The sequence below is a fragment of the Apis laboriosa genome, unplaced genomic scaffold, assembly GCF_014066325.1.
Source record: "Apis laboriosa isolate Shangri-la unplaced genomic scaffold, ASM1406632v1 scaffold63_cov154, whole genome shotgun sequence".
In the NCBI taxonomy this organism is placed as follows: Eukaryota; Metazoa; Arthropoda; class Insecta; order Hymenoptera; family Apidae; genus Apis; species Apis laboriosa.
In genome coordinates, this window is record NW_025223982.1 from 610,384 (window position 1) to 632,197 (window position 21,814).

General features: G+C 24.2%; 5 protein-coding genes across 12 annotated transcripts; 3 read left to right on the top strand and 2 right to left on the bottom strand.

Annotated features, from left to right (window-relative positions):
• Window positions 1–44: 44 nt before the first annotated feature.
• On the top strand, window positions 45–2,563 carry LOC122718434 (centromere protein L-like). Of its 3 annotated transcripts, XM_043943461.1 has the most exons (7): window positions 83–190; window positions 618–675; window positions 986–1,133; window positions 1,281–1,489; window positions 1,647–2,035; window positions 2,174–2,348; window positions 2,436–2,563. In XM_043943461.1, the coding sequence occupies exons 3-7, from the start codon at window positions 986–988 to the stop codon at window positions 2,529–2,531; spliced, it is 1,017 nt and encodes a 338-aa protein (XP_043799396.1). In that variant the 5' UTR covers window positions 83–190; window positions 618–675; the 3' UTR covers window positions 2,532–2,563. The 3 variants fall into 3 exon arrangements, with proteins under 3 accessions (XP_043799397.1, XP_043799396.1, XP_043799395.1); XM_043943462.1 differs by lacking the exons at window positions 83–190; window positions 618–675 and adding an exon at window positions 45–61; XM_043943460.1 differs by having other exon boundaries at window positions 618–1,133.
• LOC122718436 (snurportin-1) lies at window positions 2,361–4,190 on the bottom strand. Its single transcript, XM_043943468.1, has 5 exons — window positions 4,003–4,190; window positions 3,643–3,910; window positions 3,398–3,586; window positions 2,935–3,306; window positions 2,361–2,863 (listed from the first exon to the last, which is right to left on the bottom strand). The coding sequence occupies exons 1-5, from the start codon at window positions 4,173–4,175 to the stop codon at window positions 2,837–2,839; spliced, it is 1,029 nt and encodes a 342-aa protein (XP_043799403.1). The 5' UTR covers window positions 4,176–4,190; the 3' UTR covers window positions 2,361–2,836.
• Window positions 4,191–5,561: 1,371 nt separating this feature from the next.
• LOC122718433 (protein Hook homolog 3) lies at window positions 5,562–7,860 on the top strand. The gene has a single exon (XM_043943458.1). The coding sequence runs from the start codon at window positions 5,646–5,648 to the stop codon at window positions 7,752–7,754; it is 2,109 nt and encodes a 702-aa protein (XP_043799393.1). The 5' UTR covers window positions 5,562–5,645; the 3' UTR covers window positions 7,755–7,860.
• Window positions 7,861–8,806: 946 nt separating this feature from the next.
• Window positions 8,807–10,858, bottom strand: LOC122718435 (dehydrodolichyl diphosphate synthase complex subunit DHDDS). Of its 5 annotated transcripts, none has more exons than XM_043943467.1 (5): window positions 10,822–10,858; window positions 9,783–9,944; window positions 9,564–9,712; window positions 9,227–9,411; window positions 8,807–9,146 (listed from the first exon to the last, which is right to left on the bottom strand). In XM_043943467.1, exons 1-5 carry the CDS (start codon window positions 10,845–10,847, stop codon window positions 8,916–8,918), a joined length of 753 nt encoding a protein of 250 aa, XP_043799402.1. In that variant the 5' UTR covers window positions 10,848–10,858; the 3' UTR covers window positions 8,807–8,915. The 5 variants fall into 5 exon arrangements, with proteins under 5 accessions (XP_043799402.1, XP_043799401.1, XP_043799400.1 ...); XM_043943466.1 differs by lacking the exon at window positions 10,822–10,858 and adding an exon at window positions 10,618–10,666; XM_043943465.1 differs by lacking the exon at window positions 10,822–10,858 and adding an exon at window positions 10,618–10,666 and having other exon boundaries at window positions 9,783–9,956.
• Window positions 10,821–20,653, top strand: LOC122718432 (PH-interacting protein). Of its 2 annotated transcripts, none has more exons than XM_043943457.1 (23): window positions 10,821–10,944; window positions 11,695–11,966; window positions 12,053–12,111; window positions 12,182–12,211; window positions 12,421–12,480; window positions 13,071–13,221; window positions 13,314–13,412; window positions 13,488–13,825; window positions 13,971–14,125; window positions 14,234–14,551; window positions 14,636–15,053; window positions 15,242–15,467; window positions 15,547–15,871; window positions 15,984–16,179; window positions 16,360–16,608; window positions 16,665–16,886; window positions 16,966–17,344; window positions 17,572–17,971; window positions 18,085–18,315; window positions 18,459–18,639; window positions 18,806–18,959; window positions 19,043–19,153; window positions 19,281–20,653. In XM_043943457.1, the coding sequence occupies exons 2-23, from the start codon at window positions 11,924–11,926 to the stop codon at window positions 20,192–20,194; spliced, it is 5,259 nt and encodes a 1,752-aa protein (XP_043799392.1). In that variant the 5' UTR covers window positions 10,821–10,944; window positions 11,695–11,923; the 3' UTR covers window positions 20,195–20,653. The 2 variants fall into 2 exon arrangements, with proteins under 2 accessions (XP_043799392.1, XP_043799391.1); XM_043943456.1 differs by having other exon boundaries at window positions 10,901–10,944; window positions 11,637–11,966.
• The last annotated feature ends 1,161 nt before the right edge of the window (window positions 20,654–21,814 follow it).

Genomic DNA, 21,814 nt, shown 5'->3' on the forward strand with positions numbered 1-21,814 from the left:
GATACTATATTACAACAAATTACTTATTGCATATGAAATTTGCAATTTTTATTTCACAAATGTATCAAACTATTGAGAATTATTTACCACTTAAATATACTTTTAACTAATATTTAGTACATATCAATTTAAAGTTTGAAGTTAGTTGAATAGAATTAGTGTTTCAATTGTTTTATTATAAAAAAAAATTGTATGTTATAACATATTATATATTAATTATATATTATATTATATTATATTTAACATCAAATTCGAATATAAATTCTTATAAATTCTCAGATTTAAAATTCAAACATAATATAAAAAAATATAATATAAAAAATTATTTAACATTAATAAAGTTTTCAGAAAGATTATATTAAGAAACAAGGTTAAATTAATAAATAATTAACTATTTTAAAATAATTAAAAATTTGCAAATATATAAAACAAAATAGAAATAAATAGCATTCAATTAAAAATTTTAATTTTAATAATATTAATTTTAATTTTTAATATAATAACTGTGTTCGATTTTAATTGTATATTAATTTTGTTTTTCTATGTACATTGAATTTGTTGAATCAAACTCTATTATTATTTTTACATAAAAAACACTAAAAATCTTAAAAATTTAGGCACTACACAATCTAATCAAGAAGTTAATAAGAAGGAATTAAGAAGCAAAATAAATAAGTATAATAATTAATTAATCTGTTATCTTTTTACATGCGATATTCTAACAACTTATACCATGAAAACATGATCGTAAGAATTCCAAATACTTTTTTGGAATATCTTTTCTTTTTAAGCTGTTTTTCCATTGGTTGCTTTTGCGCGGGTTAAATATTCTGTGCACTCAGATGCGCATAGCACTTGCTAAAGTTTTTTATATAAAGTTTTATTTCAAAATTTGAAACTTTTCAAATAATTGTAAATTGGCAAATAAAGATTTTATTAAAATTTTATTTTTTTTAACATATTTATTTCATGATTTTATTATAAGATGGAAAATGATGTAGAAAATATACTATCAAATAGTGATCGTACAATTCATACAATGTATACTCCTCGAACAAGAGGAAGACAACAATTTAGTTTAGGTATTAGTTTTGCTCCAGCAGAAGAAATTGAAGATATTAATACATTACAAGGTATATTAAATATAATTGTTATAAGAATTATAAATAAACTTTATTTTTATTTTAAATTATACTTAATGTAATAATTATAATTATATATATATTTAATAAATTTTCTATATTATTAAATTGTAATATTTTAAATTGTATATTTTACAGAATTATTAAATAAAACTTGGACTATTTTTGGGGTTTCTACTTTATTTAATTTTTATCAAGATGAAATATGTTTAAAACAATATGCAAAAAAATTAAGAGAAGAAGTTGCAAATAATTTAACACAAGAAGATGTAACATATAATACAGAATTTTGTATTATGGAAAACATAATATTGAGGCCTAGTCCAATGGATCCACCACCAATAAAGGTAATAATAATAATAATAAACAATTTGAAATTATAAATATAAAAATTATTTATTGATAATATTATTTGTGAAATGTTATTGAAATTTCTTATTTTTATTCCAAACTAAAATAAATTTATATTATTTTTTATTATATTTACAAGAAAAATAATTACAGATTGAAGTTTATTCTGAAAAAAATAATAATGAAGAAAGTTCAAAGAAATGTATATATAAAGGAATATTTCTGTCATGGAGAACTACTAAAAATACATTAACTGATAATTCTATAAGATTACCTCTTCTATTATGTCGTAGTACACAAGGTACTATGGGAATTGTTCATACTATATTAAGTCGCATGTTTGATTGTATGATTGTCACATTATCTGCACATGAAGATGATTTATTATGGCTTATTCCAATTGTAATTACTCCAACAACTAAAGAGGAACAACCAAAAAGCAAAGATGAAATTCATATGGAATATAAAATACCAGAACTACCAGATACAGATACAATTACAATAAAATTTAAAATTTTAGATTTAATAAAAATATTAACAGTGTATGTGTTTATATTTTTTAAAATTTGTAAATATTATGTAGGAAATATTATAATTTATAATATTCAAAATATTTAAAGTTATGTAATATGCATAAAAATAATAAAATATTTTCTATTCCTATATTACTTCTCTTTTAGAATTATAAAAGATCAAAATGATGAAGCAAGTCTTGAAATGACTTTTAATTTAGAACATATAGAAAAATTTCGTGAAGTTTTATATTCTCAAATTTTAGAACTTGCTGGTTTACAATTGGGATTGTGTACATTACATAAAATTCATCTCCCAACACTTACTATTATGGAAAATAAAGTAAATAAATAGTATTGTTAATTCTTATAATTCATATATACATTTACGTTTTTTTTCTTTATAAAATACATTATTTTTTATTTTCAGATGAAAGTAATGAGTGCAGATACTATGAATCGTGTTTTATTATATTTAAATGAAAAAGCTCTTGATATGTTTCACACATTAAATCTTGAGATGTAATCTGTATAATATATTTTAAATTATTGATGTTAAATTATTGTAATATTTTAACATAATAATTTGGATTAGTATATGCAGTTTTCATCATCATATGTTTTATAAATTTATTTGGATTTGGTATAATTTTTTTAAATATCACAGATTGTATAAAATATTAATGTTAGATTTCAAATACTATTACCAGTAAATTTGTACAACACAAAAGTTACATTCATAAAATATAAGTATTATTAACATTTTCAATATGTCAATTATAATTCACTTCCTTAAGAAGTTCGTTTATATAAATAAAATAAAGTAAAATTTTAGGAATTCTCATCTGCAATATCCATCTAGAAGTAAAAATGAATAAGTAATAAGTTGATTAATATTTATTTTTTAAAATTAAAATAAATAAGCTTACTTGACTTTCTGATTCTTCTTTTCTTTTTTTAGCACGACAATTAAGAATGTAATGTACAAAATCTATATACCCATCAGGTTGTTCATCAAGTGGTGGTGGTACAGAAACACCAAGTACTTCTGATAACATAAAAGGTTTTAACCATGTTACAAGTGGAGTACGACCTTTAGTATATTGTCCATCTTTATGGTAAAATAGTAAACCATCTAAGGGATACAAATTTGGAAGATTTGCTAATGATAAACTTATATCAGTATCACAACTGATATTTGGTAAAGATAACATGGGAAAACTATTTTTATATGTATTCCTTTTGTGTAATTCTTCGATTTCTTGTAATTTTGACTTTAACCAAAAAAATCTAAATTCAGTCTAAAATAAATAATCTTTTTTTAATTTTACAGCATTATAAGATATGTAACATATATATAATACCATATAATTTGAAAATAAATATATTTACATCACAATTCATCAATGATTGATTAGACCATGCAAGTACATCTAAAATATAATATATCTTTTGTTGTTTTATCCATAAACAATCAACAATGGTACAACTACTTCTATGTTCAGATGGATTACCACCAGGAAGTGCAGAATAGAATTTACCAAGGCGATTACCTCGTTTATTATATGCTTTAGTTATACCCTAAAATAAATAAAATATAGTAAAGAAAGAATATTTTCTGTTTTGTTTCAACATACTTTACATGCAACAACTAGAGTTCTTTTCCCTTGAGGACAAGGAACTATAATCCATTTTCCTAAAAGATCTTGAGGTACTTCCAACATCCATTCAGACATCATTAATTGATTTGCATAATATTTTGTTTGATTAAATTGGCGTTTAAAAGAGTGATAGCCTTTTTTATTTGTTTCCTCAATTTCTAATTCTTCTTCACATTCATCTTCTTCAGAGTTAAATGCTTCTTCCAATATTCCTCTTCCAACATTAAATGCTATGTCTCTACATCTAATAATGTATATTATTTTTATTTTTATAATATTTTATATAACTTATATATATTTTATAAACTATAACATAAATACATATTAAAAATATACTTTTTTTGAAATTGTAATAACCGTCGGCGTCTTATTTCTTGAGAAGTATCAATATTATCCACATCTAAATTATAATTGTCTTTTTTAATAGGTTTTTTGTAAAATATAGCACGTGGATTACTATTTTCTTTTTCATGTATACCTATTAAATTATCTTTCATCTCAGTTGCCATAATTATATTGATATTATATAGAACTGTATTGTACATAAAAAAATGTATTTATTATAATATAAAATTATTTTATATTTTTATGCTTAAAATTATTTTTATTATATATAATCACTATTAAGAAATATCAAATATAAGATGTTTGTACAAACCTTTTTATAATGATATTAATATTTTATTATTTATAATGATAATGATATTTTTTATGATAAATTCAAATAAGATTTAATAACAAATGATCTTATACATTTTATTCTTATAAAAATATACCTATGTTATCGTACATTTAATGCATTTTTACGCATGCAAGTAGTTAATTATCATTCATGTATTATGTTAGTAGTTTTTTTTTGTGTATGTTTATTTTTTTATTAATGTAACCAATAAATATCTCAATGACTAGATTTTTCTCTGTTATACGACAATGTGTTATATTGACAGTAGCTAATAAACATATATTATAAACAATTATTATTATTTCATCTACTTTCTTAAAAATAAAATATATTTCCATAAATTTATAATAAAACTAAAGCCAGCTACACACGTTTCAATATACTTATCAGATCCGATCGAAAAATGTCTGCATAGATCCATTAGTAAATATATATAAAATAAAACTGTAATTATTTAATTACATAGCTATTTAACTAAAGCAAATATGAAAAATCATTCAATATATTTTAGCTAAAGTGTATTATAATATTTACCACTTATAATAAACAAATCAATTTATAATAAATAAAATTCATAATTTAGTGAAGTATGGTTTAGCAAAAATACATAGAAATATAAATTAATAAAATTACTAATTTCAATTTATTTTCTTCATCCATTTTTAAATAATTGTATCAATTTAAGTATTATTTACATTATATAAAATTTCTTTAAATGCGAAATTTATTTATAGCTTTGTATATGACTTTGTATATGACTAGCTTGTATATAACTTTCTTTAAAAGTTAAAATATATTTTATTCTATCTTTCACAAAAAATTTTTTTTAGCTAAATCTACAAAATATTTGTTGATATCAATAAATTGGTAATTTTGTCAACATAAGTAAATTATGTATGAATGCATTAAGTATAATATATATATTACAGATACATCTATTTGACAAGATCGCAATGTACTTACTGCAGTTATTTTAGAACGTGTGTAGTCAGTTTAATAAAAAGCGAAAGATAAAGTTTAACATATTTAGTATTTTTCCTAATTTTATTTTGCATAAAAGAATGTCAAAATAACATTTTGATATAATTTAAAAAATATTTTTCAAAATTATTATTATAATAGTAAAATATTAATATTTTAATAGTATAGAAATGATAGAATATTTTCTAACCTTCAACCTAATTATTCAAAAAATAAATAATATGTTTTAAAATTAAGATTTAAAAAGAATAGAATTATTATAAAATATATAAACATTTTTATGATTTAATCAATATATCTTTAATTACAAATAATAATGGATGATCAACAATTAAATAATTTAATTAAATGGTTAGATACATTTGATCTCCAAGGTTCTCATTCAACTGCTGAGGATATAAGTGATGGTGTTGCTTTAGCAGATGTCTTAGCTCAAATTGCTCCTGAATGGTTTACTGCTGCTTGGAGAGCAAAAATTAAAACTGATGTTAGTTCTAATTGGCGGTTAAAAGTTAGTAATCTTAAGAAAATAATTGAAGCTATAATGGAATATTATATAGAATGTTTAAATCAACAATTATCAGGTTACATTAAACCTGATGCAACTAAAATTGGTGAACATTGTGATAATTATGAATTACGTCGTTTATTACAATTAATTCTTGGATGTGCAGTTAATTGCAATCAAAAGCAACAATATATAACAAGAATTATGGGAATGGAAGAAACTGTTCAACAAGCAATTATGCAGAGTATTCAAGAATTAGAAAGTAATATGCATGGACCAAGACTAAGTTTAGGTACTAGTCTTAATTTTGAATCTCTAGATGTAGCTGATGGTACTCAACAAAGATTATTAACAGAACTTCAAGTAACTGTTGATATGAAAGAACAATTAGCACAAAAATGTCATGAACTTGATCAACAACTTTCACTTTTACAAGAAGAAAAAGCTGCATTAATGACAGAAAATAAAAAACTTCAAGAAAGATTAGATGAATTTGAAAATCCAGAATCTTGTTCTATTTTTAGACATTCTGGTCTCAGAAAACAAGTGGAAGCATTGAAAGATGAATTATTTAAAGTAGAAACATCTAGAGATGATTATAGACTAAAAATAGAATTATTAGAAAAGGAAGTATTAGAATTACAATCTAGACAAGAAGACTTACAAAAAGCAGCTGATGAGGCTAATAATCTAAAAGATGAAATAGATGCCTTAAGAGAAACAGCAGATAAAGTAGCAAAATATGAGCAAACAATAGAATCATATAAAAAGAAAATGGAAGATTTAAGTGATTTAAGAAGACAAGTTAAAATATTAGAGGATAAGAATTTAGAATATCTACAATCTAAGATAGATTATGAAGAGGAATCAAAACGGACTACAATGCTACGTAATCATTTAGAAGTTTGCAAACAACAACTTGCTGAAGCACATCATAAATTAGATGAACAAACTAATAAATGTGATAAACTTGAATTTGAAGGGAAAAAAATGGAAGCTCAATTAAGCACTTTACAAAGAGAAAGAGATAGATTAATTGTAGAGAGAGATGCTTTAAAAGAAACAAATGAGGAATTAAAATGTACACAATTGCAAGCAGCAGAAAATATAGCAAAACCTAGCACTGATAGTACTGTGACAAATACAGAAATGATTCCTCTTGAAATAAAAGAAGAGTTATTGTGTTTAAAACATGAAAATAAAATGTTGAAACTTAAACAAATGGGAAATGAGGATAAATTACCAACAGTTCAAGCATTATTAGAAGATTCAGAGGAAAGATTAAATACACTTAGAGGTAAAAATCGTAAAGCTAATCAAAGAATAATTGAATTAGAAAATAGATTGGAAGAAGCATTGGGAAATCAATCAAGTGGAGACAATAAAACTGATAATATTAATTTAGGACAAAAAATAACACAATTGCAAGATGAAGTGAGAAAAATACAATCAGAAAAAGAACGTTTAATTTTACAAGTTGAAGAACGAGAAAATGCATTGCAAACTCAAAAACAAAAAGTTTTTGCACTTCAAGAAAAATTAACACGTCGAGAATATGATAATGCTGCACTTGAGGAACGTTATAAAAAATATGTTGAAAAAGCAAAAAGTGTTATAAAAAGTTTAGATCCTAAACAAAATAATTCATCTCCTAATGAAGTAGCTGTTTTAAGAAATCAAATTTTAGAGCAGCGTAAAATTATGGAAGATATGGAACGATCTCTAAAAGAATCAAAATTAATTAAAGAAATGGAAGAAAAATTAATGATATCTGCTTTTTATCGCTTAGGTTTGACTTGTCATAGAGAAGCAATAGATCAACGTCTTGCAGCTTTAAGTTCAGGTCAGGGTCAATCTTTTTTAGCAAGGCAAAGACAACCATCTGCTAGACGTCATCCACCTTATAATTCTAAATAACAACTAAAAATTATTTATATTTATTGATTTTAATTTAATTAAATTTTAAACTAATGAAAAATAAAAAAGAAAAAAAGAAATAAAATTAAGGTTTTGTTAAATTTAACATTATATTATTCTATTATATTATTAAATTCTATTTATTTAAACAATATATATTTCATTGCGCATTTAATCATTAATAAAACATTTATTAAAAATATATTAAAAATATTTTAATATTTTACAAGCATATACATTTGTAAATATATAATTTTTGTGTATATGTATATTATTTTGAATTTTTAAAATATAATAATGAAATATAATATATTTACAAAATATTAAAATACAATAATATTTAAGTTTATATTTCTATTTCAAAATTACACTAATATTAATGTGCCTGATCATATTTATGTAATATATTTATTTAATAAATATTTTTTTTATAACGTTTCTGCAAAATAAAAATTTTGATTAAAAATTTTTGAAAATATAAAAATGTTTTATTAATGAAATATTAAATATAATGTATAAAATAATATATAATATATTTAGAAAGAGTGATAATGTATGAAATAGTGTATATTTAAAAAAGTATTAAAATTAAGCCAAATATTTAATTTATAAATGTAGCAGATTTGATGTACAGGATATTTCAAAAAAATATCTTACAAATTTTATAAATGTATACATATAAATACATATATAAATATATACAAATTTATATATTGAATGAAATTAAAAAATAAATTTATGGATATGCATAACATTTATATTTTTGTTTCATTATATATAAATATACATATATAAATTTATGAATGAAATGAAAATGAATTTATCTGTATGCATAATATTTCTATTTTTTTTTCATATTTTTTAACATTATATATATTATATTTATTTTTTAAAAGAAATTGTTTTATATACATATTAATACATTTTTTATAGAATAAAAGAAGAGCTATAAATTTTTAATACTTGTACATATTTGAATAGCATTAGAATATTTAAAAAAATGTACAAGTATATTTTTAAAGTATATACATAAATTTAAATGTAAATGATTAAGAAAAATTGTTTACATGTAGTGTTTACATAAATATATATTATTATACTTTAATCTTACTTGATATTTATAATTAATCTTAATTAAACTTATTTTATAATATATATTATTTAAAAATTTGACAAACATATTCTTTGAAGTGCAATTTGTCTTTTATGATGCAATTTGTCTATGTATGTCAATTGTCTGCTATTTTGTATTTTTGGTTTTATATTTTGTATTTTTATTATCTTTTGTATATCAGAATAACATCTTTGATAATAAAATATTGCATTAAGAAATTCCCAGAGATTAAATTCAGGCCATAAAACATTACTAAAATAAATACATGTATTTGATATCTGAAATTTATTGAAAAATAATTTATAAAGTAATATATTAAATAACAAATAAAAAATAATATTAATTTTTTTAAACTTACTTGCCACATAAGAAAATCACTAAATCTAACTTCTCCAGAAGTACGAATTAATAAGTCAGGATTTTTTGAATTATTAGTATATAAACAATTAGAAACTAGTTCTTCATCAATATCTTCAGAAAGAATATCACCACATTGGATACCTTCAATTACATCTTTAATAGCATGTGTAATTTCATCTCTTGCTAAAATAAATAATTATAAGAAAAAAATTTTAAAAATATGAAAATTATTAATTTACATTATGATATATTTTATTATTATATTCATTTTTTAAAACAAAAGTATTATTTGATATATTAATATATAAAATATTTATATAGATAAATATACTTACATGTATATGCAAATGCAATATTAAGAAATCCTTTTTTATGTTCTTTAGTAATAATCATAGTTTCTGCTATTAATTCTTGTAGATTTTTAGGTAATAGAGAAAAATTACCAATTATGCGAACACATAATCCATGTTTTTTTATTTTATCCCTATAGTAAAATATTTGTTATATAAAATATTATTAAATGAACTGTTTTATAAATATAACTTTTGACCTACTTTTCATCTAATAATCTTTGAAATTTTTGTTCTGCAAGATTTAAAAGTCCATTTACTTCTTCTCGTTTTCTTTTAAAATTTTCAATACTAAATGCATAAAATGTTACTTCTTGTATACCAAAATCCATACACCATTGTAAAGTTTCAGCAAATTTATCAAATCTTAAAAATAATCTATATTTAATATAGAATATATAAAAAAAATAATATAAAAATAAAAATATATATATATTATATAAATTTATTTTTATTGCTATATACCCTTTTGTATGCCCCTCTATTTTTTCTATTCCATTTTTACTTGCATAACGTCTATTACCATCCATTATAAATGCTACATGTTTAGGAATATATCCAGCTTTTAAAATTTTTACAGCCAAACGTAGAAACCAATTTGAAGTATTATCTCTTATCCATGACATTTTAAATATAATAATATAATGATATAATATTTAAAAGAATATCTAATTTATCTTAAAATAATAATAATAAATATTTGAAATATATTAAAAAAAATCTTTGCAAGTAAAAATTATATTTACATTTATATAATTATATATTTATATAATTAAATCCTATATTTTATATAATTTTAATTTGTATATTATTTAATATATTTAATATATTTATATTATATATATATTAATTAATTTATATAATATATTAATTAATTTTTTATGATTTTATATTATCAGTGATAACTAATAATATAAATTTTTTTATTATTAAATGATGTTACTTAATATAAATTTTTACTGTAATTTTGTTTAATAAAAATAATATTAGACAACACGTCATGTTTTATGAAAAAATCTATTGTCATTATCTTACTGACACGTCGGCATTTAATTGTGTAAGAATTTTAAAACACATATTTCTTCTATACAAAAATTATTATCATTTATTATATAATATTTTTTATTTTTATAACATATATATTAATTCAATAATTTATATTCATTGATAATTTTTTAAAAATTATGAAAACTTTCAGAAAATTACGTGGTATCGCATATATATATATTATATATACAAGTACTTATATATACACATATCGTTACACATCGATATTTCGAGTTTATTCGAGTTACGTAGCGTCCATCTTGAAGTTTTAGCTTTTGTGAAAAAATGCATATTATGTTTTTATTCTTCTTAAATATATGTAAGTATTTAAATACATATAATAATACTAAATAATGTTATATTTATTAATTCTAATGTTTATTTATAGTAAACACAAGCAGAATTTAATTTTGTAATAGATGAAAATTTTTATTATATTACAAAATAAATGCAAACATTACCATATTATTAAAACATATATGATTAAAATTAAAAAATTAGTTTAACATGTTTATATTCTATAATAACATATAAAATTTAAATAGAAAAAAATAGAAAATTATGTATATAAGAATATTAATATTTTTTTATTAATAATATTTTCATAAAATCATTGTTTATTATTTAAATCACTGTAAAATTATAAGTGTTTCATTATAAGTAAATTTCTATTCTTTCTATTCTTTTACAAAAATTATAATTATAATAAATAATTAATATTTAATAATATATGACAATAATAATTATGATAAATTTTATTTTATATATAACCTGCTTTATGTTATATTTAAATTTCAAGATTATTTGCTTTTTTCATATTTCTTATAATCACTGTTTCTATCACTGCATTTTTAATTTCAAATAAACCGCGTTACATAGTGCAGATGATTCACATATACATTTTATCGTAATACAAAACTTTAAACAAAAAACATATTAAAACAAATTAAAACATATAATAGTAATGTTAAAATGAGTTATCTAATTTTATTTTTTATTGAAATGTAAAAGAAAAAAAGACAGTCCTTCCTTCTCTTCAAGAAGTTCAAATTAAAATAAAATTATACAGGGTTTTGGGATACAAGTTACGTCCCTGTATAATACGGTACGTTGTGTCGACAATCGGGAAGGGGGGGGAACTACTTTCCGTTGAGGAGGTGAGCGTGCGTGTGCGTCTCGCGGTCGAGACATCGCGAGAGAGAAAATGAAATCTGAAATGGTTACTGCCGCGCTATGACCCTAAAAAGCAAATGTTTCTCTTTGTCTGTGAGTGAATAATAAACGATTGATCAGGCGAAATGGAGGACAGCGTGGCGAAGAACGAGACTGTAATAGCACCAGGTAAAGAATGGGAGCGATAAGCGCCCTTACCATCCGCAACGAAGCGAGGCGTGCGGTTCGTTCCTAAGCAGCGTTCTTTCTTACAGAGCTGTACTTCCTAATTGCCAAATTCTTAGCGGCGGGACCTTGTCGTGAGGCCGCAGATGTAAGTATTTTCGAAGTAAAACTTGTAAAATTTTGTTGTAATATATCATAACGAAAAATGTACGTTCTAGGTGTTGAAGCGTGAATTGGAGCGAGCTAAGGTAAGACGATTGGTGTGAGTTGACGTTTTGCCGGGGTGACACTATACATACCCATCGGCTCCACATGGTTTGCACGTGGTTTCTGCTTGTCAAAACATTAGAATTTCAAGGTCGGCGACCTTGATGTTCGACAAATTGGCACAATCTTATCTCGAGTATGATCGATCGATCAATCGACTTATTTTCATGATTTTTTAATTTTTTCATAGGTTTTGCCGCAAAGACTAGATTGGGAAGGGCATGTACATAATCAAACCTTTGAGGAGTTGGTAAGTAAAATTAATATTTTGACGGAAATTTTATTTCGTGTATAAAAATTCATCATATATGACGGAATAAATAGGATATTTTTTGGAATAACATTATAGTAAACTTTGTTTCGTTGCATTGTAAGCTGGTCATCAAATACCAATGTATGAAGTACCCCTAATAGGGTGCTACCCCTTTTCTGTCCCACTCCTCAACCCTTCTCCTTCTTCTCCTCTCTAATTCTATGTTGTCGTTGCACAAGTTTCCCCCACCATATTACTTTCAACCAATAAGCATTAACTTCCGGCCATCTTGTGCGCACTGATCAATGAATATATCTCATGTTCAGACCTTATTTATAGAAACTAGTATCGTGCGTGACGAGTGGATTATTCGCATTGGTGGCGTTTGCTTATTTGTCTTCTGATTGGTTACAAATAGGGACTACTTTAGATTATTTCAATTTCAATTCTTAGCGCGAATCAATAATGTAATAAAACATAATTTTCATTTTTTTCTCCAATATTTCTAATAAATATTTAAAAATACATGATATTGTTGTCTATAATATAAAATAAGATATAAAACAAAATCAAAAATTATGTCTTAGGAAAAAAAATATTCTCATATTGGATCAAATCATTTACTACAAATATGTGCCAGAATTGGACCAGTATTGGAAAAAGAAGTACCTCCATGTATATCAGGAGCAATATCTCTTTTAGGAGCTGGCAGACAATCTTTGTTGCGTACACACGAAGGTAAAAAATTATAAATATATATAATAAAAAGTTATAAATATGTTTAAATAATCATTAAAATTATTTTTATAAATAATTTAAATTTATTATAGATGTCCAACGTCAAATGCATACTATTACTTCATATTCTGGCAGACTAGGTGGAAAACCATTTTTGGATTCACCTTATAGTTTATTAGTGCCTAATATAGGTAAATCAAATATTTATTTTTATAAAAATTATTATATAATTATTATTATTCATTCAAATATTATTATTTATATAGTACATGTACTTCAAGGAAGAGAAAATTCAGGTCCTCTAAGTAGAAGAGAGGCAATACCAACAAAGTTTTATAATAAAATGCAGTTATATAGGCACACATTAGGACATTTATCTGCAGTATATTGTGTTCTTTTTGATCGTACTGGAAAATATATCATAACTGGTGCAGATGATTTGCTTGTTAAAGTGTGGAGTTCTATTGATGGACGATTATTAGCAACTTTTCGAGGAGCATCTGCTGAAATCATGGATATTGCAGTAAATTTTGATAATACTTTACTTGCTGCTGGTAGTTTAGATCGAATACTAAGAGTTTGGTGTTTTCAAACAATGTCTCCTGTAAGTTGATATATTATATCTTATATTATCTTATATTATCTTATATTATATTATATAAATAATATCTTATATTTATATTGGAATATTAATTTTTTAATATATAAAGTATCATTTTATTAAATTTATTTTCTTAATTTTTTATCAGGTTGCAGTTCTTTCTGGACACTCTGGTATGATTACATCTGTAAATTTTTGTCCTATATCTTGCAATGGTGTTTATTATTTAGTTTCTACAAGTACAGATGGTTCTGTTGCTTTTTGGTCTCATACAAAAAAAGGCAATGAAAGAGCAATTTTTCAGTAGGTTCCAATAAAATTTTATATATTTTTTAAAAAATATAAAATTTTATTTTAAATATTTTAAGTATTATATATATAGATATATGCATGAATATATATTTCTTATAGACCAAAACCAATTCAGTATCATGAAAAAATGCGCCCAGGTCAAGCACAAATGATATGTGCTTCATTTAGTCCTGGTGGTGCATTTATGGCAGCTGGTTCAGCAGATCATCATGTTAGAGTATATTCAATGTTAGGAGATGAAGGTCCATGTAGAGTTTTAGAAGTTGAAGCACATTCTGATACAGTTGATAGTATTCAATGGGCGCATAATGGTTTAAAGTTTATTTCTGGTTCTAAAGATGGTACTGCAAATGTATGGCATTTTGAACAACAACAATGGATGTATAAACGTTTATTAATGACTACAAAACTTCCTGGGTAATTAAAATATTATATTTCTGAGAAATAATTATTATATATTTATATATAATTTTAATAAATATTTTTTTTATAATTTTCCAGAGAATCAGAAACAGAGGATGATTCTAACAAAAAAGCTAAAGTGACTATGGTTAGTTGGGATGTAAGTGATGAATGGGTTATTACAGCTGTAAATGATAGTTGTCTCAAAGTATGGAATGCAAAATCAGGTGAATTAGTGAAAATTCTACGTGGACATAAAGATGAAGTCTTTGTGTTAGAATCTCATCCAATAGATCCTCGTGTTATATTAAGTGCTGGACATGATGGACAACTTATAATTTGGGATGTTCTGAATACAGAACCAATAGCGTGTTTTCAAAATTTTATTGAAGGACAAGGTAATGGTGCTGTTTTTGATGCAAAATGGTCTCCAGATGGAACAATGTTAGCAGCAACAGATTCTCATGGACATCTTTTAATATATGGATTTGGATCAGGTGTTGAAAAACTTAAAATAGTAAGTATATATTTTTTTTATAATATTTAGTATATTATTATATTAATATATTATTATTATTTAGTATATTATTATTATTATTATTATTTTTAAATATATATTATATATTATTATTGTGATATTTTTTTTTTTTTAATTTTTATATATTATATCTCTAAAAATATTATAAATTCTATATTTTTATATAGGTACCCAAAGAATTATTTTTCCATACGGATTATAGACCTTTAATACGAGATGCAAATAATTATGTTTTGGATGAACAAACACAAACTGCACCTCATTTAATGCCTCCACCATTTTTAGTGGATGTTGATGGAAATCCTTATCCACCAGCATTACAAAGATTGGTTCCTGGAAGAGAAAATTGTAGAGGGGAACAATTAGTACCAAATATTGCAGTAGGTGCTGGAGGTATATAAATCAATTTTTTTTTTTAATTTATTATAGAAGGAAAAAAATTAGAATTAAAAAAATATATATTATAACTTAGGAATGCAAGAAGTTATAGAAGGTCTCCCAGCTCAGGAACCACGATCTAATATTGATCAATTAATTGAAGCTCTTGCACAGAGACAAAATATTAATGCTGATGCAGAAAGTGCAGCTGATGAAAGAGAAGAAAATGCAGCTGAGCAACCAGTTCGTCAAATGGCTAGTCCACGAGGAAGTAGATCTGGATTGAGAAGAGCTGGAGATGTAGAAGGTGTACGACAAAGTAGCGGTAATTGGCAAAGAGATAATACTACACCTTGGAACAAACCTATTCTTGCTCGACCCATGAATTCAGCTGTTAGAGAAACACAAATTAAAATTTTGTACGTTTCATATAAATATATTATAAATTTCTTTATTAAATTATTTCATTTTTTATTAATATACATATAAATTGTTTTAATTTATAAATAAATAAAGATATAATATTTATAGACATGCAACAGCAGAAATGGAACTTGAAAATTTAAAACGCGAAATGCGAAAAAGACCACAACCAGTATCAAATACTGCCAATACTGAAGATAATATAGGTAGTCGAATAGCAAATCGAAAACGTAACAGAACTACTAGACATGGTTATAGAACTAGAGCTACTCGTGGTGAAGAACAAGAAGATGATGACTTTGAGGTACTTTATATAATTATAGATAATATAATTATAGATATAATTAGATTTCTAAGTATTTTATTATAATTATATATTTATTATAATTATATAATTATATATTTAATTAAAATTAAGAAAACTATATTTATTTTATCATATATGTTCAACAATTCAATATGTTAACAATTCACTTATTTATAGAATCCTGATAATGTGGGAACAACAGGAAGTTCAGCCAGTAGTAATAGTAATGATTCCACTGCTCATGAAGAAGATTTATGTTCTGATAGTTCTACATCAGAGTCTAGCACAGAATATTCAGATTGGATTGCTGATCATGGTTTAAATCTAGAACCACCAAAACGAAGTAAACGTAAACCTGTAAAAAAGCGATCTCTCACTCCTCCAAGTGACATGGATAGAAGACGTAATAGACGTCCTAGAAAAAAGGTAATTAAATGTTTTCTATAATAAATTTCTCTTCTGAAATTTCTTTTTATTTAAAGGACATTCCATTGTCTACTGGCATCGATGATATCCCAGACGTTTTTAGACCTTCAGAATGGCTTACCGAGATAATACCAAGGAAAGCTCCTTATTATCCCCAAATGGGTGATGAAATAGTATATTTTCGACAAGGTCATCAATTTTATTTAGATGCTGTTAGAAATAAAAAAGTATATGAACTTGGTCCACGATGTGAACCATGGAATAAAGTCAATATAAGAGTAAGATTCTTTTTTTCAATTTTGTATTTGAATATATTATAATTTTAATATTAATTATTTCAAGAAATATATTTTTCAGGCCCAAGAATTCGTAAAAGTAGTAGGTATTAAATATGAAATACGTCCACCTCGATTATGTTGTTTGAAGTTAGCGCTAATGGATGAAGATGGAAGACTAACAGGAGAAAATTTTACTATTAAATATCATGATATGGCTGATGTATTAGATTTTTTAGTTTTACGTCAAACATTCGATACAGCCTTAGCGCGTAGTTGGTCTGAAGGAGACCGATTCCGTTGTATGATTGATGATGGATGGTGGATGGGTCAAATTCAATCAATGGAACCTTTAGATGAAGATTTTCCTGAATCTTTTTTCATGTGTTTTCGTGTCAGATGGGATAATGGTGAATATGAAAGAATGAGTCCTTGGGATCTTGAACCAATTGATGAAAATAGTATGTTTAAAAATTTTATTATTAGTCTGATTATATTATTTGATAATTGATTAAATTTTTATATATTATATCTATTCAAAAATGTTTTGAGAAATTTAAGAAAAATTGAAAAATTTCGAAAAAACAGGAAATTTTATTTATTGCGATTATATATAATTTTTATATATAATTTTTTTTATTTTTAGATAATAATTGATATATAATTTGCTTATATTAATTTAATATAGGACTTCCGGCAGAACTTGGAGGTGCAGTTCCTGTACTTCCAGAGGAAATACGAACAATATTGTATCAACCTCATGCAGAGGAATGGCCTATGGGAGATCGAGAAGCAACATGTCGCAGAATTATACGTGGACTAGATCAAGTGATGAGTCTTGCAATTGCAGAACCATTTATGGCGCCTGTTGATCTCAATGCATATCCTGCATATGCATTTGTTGTAGAATATCCTATTGATTTAACAACTATAAAAGCTCGTTTTGAAAATAATTTTTATCGAAGAATAACATCTGCACAGTTTGATGTTAGATACTTAGCAACAAATGCAGAACAATTTAATGAACCACATAGTCAAATAGTAAAGCATGCAAGAATAGTTACTGATTTATGTCTACGTATTATAAAGTAAGATCTAGTTTATCCACTCACTAATTTTATGTTAGTTATATTGTTTTTATTTTACTTTATTTTTATCAAAATATAATTAATAAAAATATATTTATTTACAATTTATATAGAGAAACTACAGAAATAGATGTACCAGCTCTCTATCATCAATTAGTTGATACATACCATTCTTCTGAATCAGAAGTTGATGTAGAAGATACAAAGAATAGACCTTCAACTAGTACTCAAAGAGCAACTTCAAGTAGAAATCTACGTTCACCAGAAGTATCAAATGATTGGAAAGTAGCTTGTCGTCAATTATTAGAAACATTATGGCAATGTGAAGATTCTATACCTTTCAGGTATTTAATTTTTACAAGCTTATGTTAGTTTTATGTTATTTTAATATATATTAAAATTATATATAGCATTTGTAAATAATAATTTTATTATATATGTCAAAATTGCATATTTTTCACAATAATTTTTATTCAACATTTTATAGAGAACCAGTTGATAGATTAGAACATCCAGATTATCATCAAATTATAGATACACCAATGGATTTACGTACAGTAAAAGAAGATTTATTAGGAGGAAATTATGAAACTCCTTTAGAATTTGCCAAAGATATGCGGTTAATATTTACAAATAGTAGGAATTATAACACTAATAAACGATCAAGGGTATATCACATTTGTTACTATTTATTTTATGAATAGTATTATATATTAATTCTGTATAATATATAACATATAAAGAAAATAGATAGGATAATATTTTTATAATATAATAATGTGATAAATATTTAAAATATTATGGAAAATTATAGTACAATTTTTGTTATTATAGATATATTCAATGACAATAAGATTATCAGCTATGTTTGAAGAACATATGCGAAAAATTATTTCAAATTGGAAATCTGCAAGAAGACGTAATAATAATACGAAAAATACGAAAGGAAAAGGTAGAAGAGGTAAAGTTCGACTAACAAACGGAACTGGTATGTTTTCATTATATCAATTTATAAGTTTTTTATTATAAATTATATATTCGAATTTTATAAAAAATTACCATTATCCATAGCACCTTCAAAATCAAAATCTGCTTGTTCTGATGCAGATGAAATAGATAGTGAAGATGAAAATATTAATTTAAATGATGTAGAAAAAAACAATTCCAATGTATTTGCACCAGGTATGTATATTTTATTTTTAAATGACTTAATTATGTAAGTATATTTCTATGCTTTTATTTTTAATATATTATAAATTTATAAAAATGAAAAATAACAAAATTGATAAATATTTTTTTTATTTTATAGGACCATCACGTATGACAAATGGACACACAAAACGTTCTTCTAATACAACACGACCTACGCTAAAACTTAGAATTTCTAGATCTACAGTACCAAAAAAACCAAAAGAAAGTGAAAGTGAAGCCAGTGATTCAGAAGCTTCTTCAGAAAGTGAAAGTAGTGGTAGTGTACCTATAAGAAGGACAAGAGCAAGAAAAACAGTACCTAGTGTAAGTGCTGATAGTGATTCTGGAGAAGTATATACACCCAGTGGACGTGGAAAACAAACTCGAAAAAATCGTGCAAAAAATAGCAAAAATAATAAACAAGTAAAATCAAAGTCAAAGTTAAACTTTTATGAAAATTCAAAAAATGATGATGAAGCATTTACAACAAATGAATTATCAGATGAAGAGAGCGAAGAGGAAGTTATTAACAGAAGTAGAACAAGATCACGAAAGTTAGCATCTGAACATGAGAATACTTTTAAAAATATAACAAAAAGTGGAAAAAATAATATTGAAAGTCAAAGTGAAGAAGAAGAAGAAGAAGAGGAAGAAGAGGAAGAAGAAGAAGAGGAAGAAGAAGAACAATCTCAACATGAAATTAATAATCAAGATTCAGATAGTGAAGAATCAGATAAAGCTTTTGTATCATCAAGATCTCAAAGAAGAATTCGTGGAACTAGAGAAATACAAAATCAAGAACAAACACAAAATTCAAGAAGGACTGGAAAACGACCTCGTTATAATGAAGAAAGTGATGAGAGCAATACAGTGCCAGTTAGAAATCGACGTAAAATTAAACGTCGATATTATGCAGAAGAAAGTGACGAAAGTCCTGAACCTGAAAATGTACCACGTATTAGTATAAGTAGTAGAGGACGAGTACGCAAAATGACGGAACGAGCACGGGCTTTTCTTTTAGATTCACCCTAACAGCATCTTTCATACTAAAAATAAAAATGTAAATTATTATCTTTCAAATAATTCTTACAAAAGTTTAAGAATAATGTAAAAATTTAAAATGTTATTTGATAATGTTTATTCTGAAACATTCGACTGTATTCATATTGTAGCATTACACGAAATTTGTGTATGCCAGGATATATTGCCTGAGGATCTAGGATAAGATTATAGATAGACTGTACGTATAAACACTTGAGATTGTCATAGCAATTCATTATAAACACTGCTACAAAGTACTTCCATTATTATGAAGCACATTGATAATATTATTTTTTTATGTTTAAATACATAATCAATTAACATTGTATAAGATAAATTTAGTAGCAAGCGGAAACAGTGTAATCATTCTATAATATTGTTTTGTTTTATTAATACACTTTTTATATATTTTTCCAAATTTTATGATATTACTAGTTATTTGCATATAAAATATTTATTGTAGTTTCAATTTATATATAATTCATGATATTTAAAATGAAATAATGACTAAATCATTATATAATTATTTTTGCAAAATATTTTGAATTGTTACTGATATTGATACTGTTTAAAACTATTAATAGAATATTCTTTACAAGTCCTGAATTTCTATATAATAATGACAGTAAAAAATGAAATAATGTATGATAGTGTTTATATTACATTGTTGAAAATATGTTATTGTACCTGGAATGACGTAAAGAAGATGCCCATCTTATTCAGGGAACATAACTTTAAGCTTAGCTTAATAACTTCAACTTTTGCTTTTTTGAAAAAAAGTCAATTGACAAATGAGAAGTTACTTTCATGCTAAGATCTTAAACAATTTAAAAAAAAAGCATTATCTAATTATATGCAGTTAATAAAAATAATCTGTATCAGTGTTTATGTTTATATTTGATAAAATTTCATAAATGAAATTATAATGTAAATCTTTTTAATAACACTGACACATGCTTAATGAATTTAGTATATTTACATATTTGTACATTTTTCTAATAAAATAATCTTTCATATGTCTTAATAAAAATAAAATTAATTTCAGATCCATTAAATTGCATATATATGAAATACTAGCTTTTTATTGCGTGCACACTTTTAATATTCATAGATTATGTCAAGTGTTTGTACATTGAAAAAAATTGTACTTACTATCCATATTTTGTAAATTACATTAAATGAGGCAGTGCCTTTACATGTGCGATTATTTATTTTAAGTACATAGATTGAAAGCAATAAAAATATTTTGTTTTTTAAAAGAATAATCATGCAGAAATTGAATACCTTCCAATTAAATTATTAATTTAATAATGGCACTGTTTTCGCTTTTTACAACTATACTTAAAATATATTATTTGTAAATACGAAATACACATGCGCGCGCGCGCGCGCGTACATACACACATACACATAACATGATTACAATTTTTTTTTAAAAATATGTAAAACAAATGTGTGCTTTACATGATCTATAGTATGAAGTAGTAACTTTTTACATGTAATTTGTATGTCCGTTAGAAAATTAAGAACCAATGCTCGTGCGACTTTAGGAATTTTTCATACATAAAAATAGACATTTTTCAGATTTATATAGCATAAAGATTAATTTAC

What these genes read in the sequence shown, in the direction of transcription:
- LOC122718433 (XM_043943458.1), top strand. Translation starts at nt 5,646, where the DNA reads ATGGATGATCAACAATTAAATAATTTAATTAAATGGTTAGATACATTT.
- LOC122718434 (XM_043943462.1), top strand. Translation starts at nt 986, where the DNA reads ATGGAAAATGATGTAGAAAATATACTATCAAATAGTGATCGTACAATT. An exon ending in TTAATAAAAATATTAACAGT is followed by an intron (nt 2,036 to 2,173) that starts GTATGTGTTTAT and finishes CTTCTCTTTTAG; the next exon opens with AATTATAAAAGATCAAAATG. An exon ending in TTACTATTATGGAAAATAAA is followed by an intron (nt 2,349 to 2,435) that starts GTAAATAAATAG and finishes TTTTATTTTCAG; the next exon opens with ATGAAAGTAATGAGTGCAGA.
- LOC122718436 (XM_043943468.1), bottom strand. Translation starts at nt 4,175, where the DNA reads ATGGCAACTGAGATGAAAGATAATTTAATAGGTATACATGAAAAAGAA. An exon ending in CTCTAGTTGTTGCATGTAAA is followed by an intron (nt 3,587 to 3,642) that starts GTATGTTGAAAC and finishes TATTTATTTTAG; the next exon opens with GGTATAACTAAAGCATATAA. An exon ending in AATCATTGATGAATTGTGAT is followed by an intron (nt 3,307 to 3,397) that starts GTAAATATATTT and finishes TATTTATTTTAG; the next exon opens with ACTGAATTTAGATTTTTTTG.
- LOC122718432 (XM_043943457.1), top strand. Translation starts at nt 11,924, where the DNA reads ATGGAGGACAGCGTGGCGAAGAACGAGACTGTAATAGCACCAG. An exon ending in GTGTTGAAAAACTTAAAATA is followed by an intron (nt 15,054 to 15,241) that starts GTAAGTATATAT and finishes ATTTTTATATAG; the next exon opens with GTACCCAAAGAATTATTTTT. An exon ending in TTATGTCTACGTATTATAAA is followed by an intron (nt 17,972 to 18,084) that starts GTAAGATCTAGT and finishes CAATTTATATAG; the next exon opens with AGAAACTACAGAAATAGATG.
- LOC122718435 (XM_043943463.1), bottom strand. Translation starts at nt 10,204, where the DNA reads ATGTCATGGATAAGAGATAATACTTCAAATTGGTTTCTACGTTTGGCT. An exon ending in ATAGAGGGGCATACAAAAGG is followed by an intron (nt 9,957 to 10,043) that starts GTATATAGCAAT and finishes TATTAAATATAG; the next exon opens with ATTATTTTTAAGATTTGATA. An exon ending in CAAAGATTATTAGATGAAAA is followed by an intron (nt 9,713 to 9,782) that starts GTAGGTCAAAAG and finishes ATTTTACTATAG; the next exon opens with GGATAAAATAAAAAAACATG.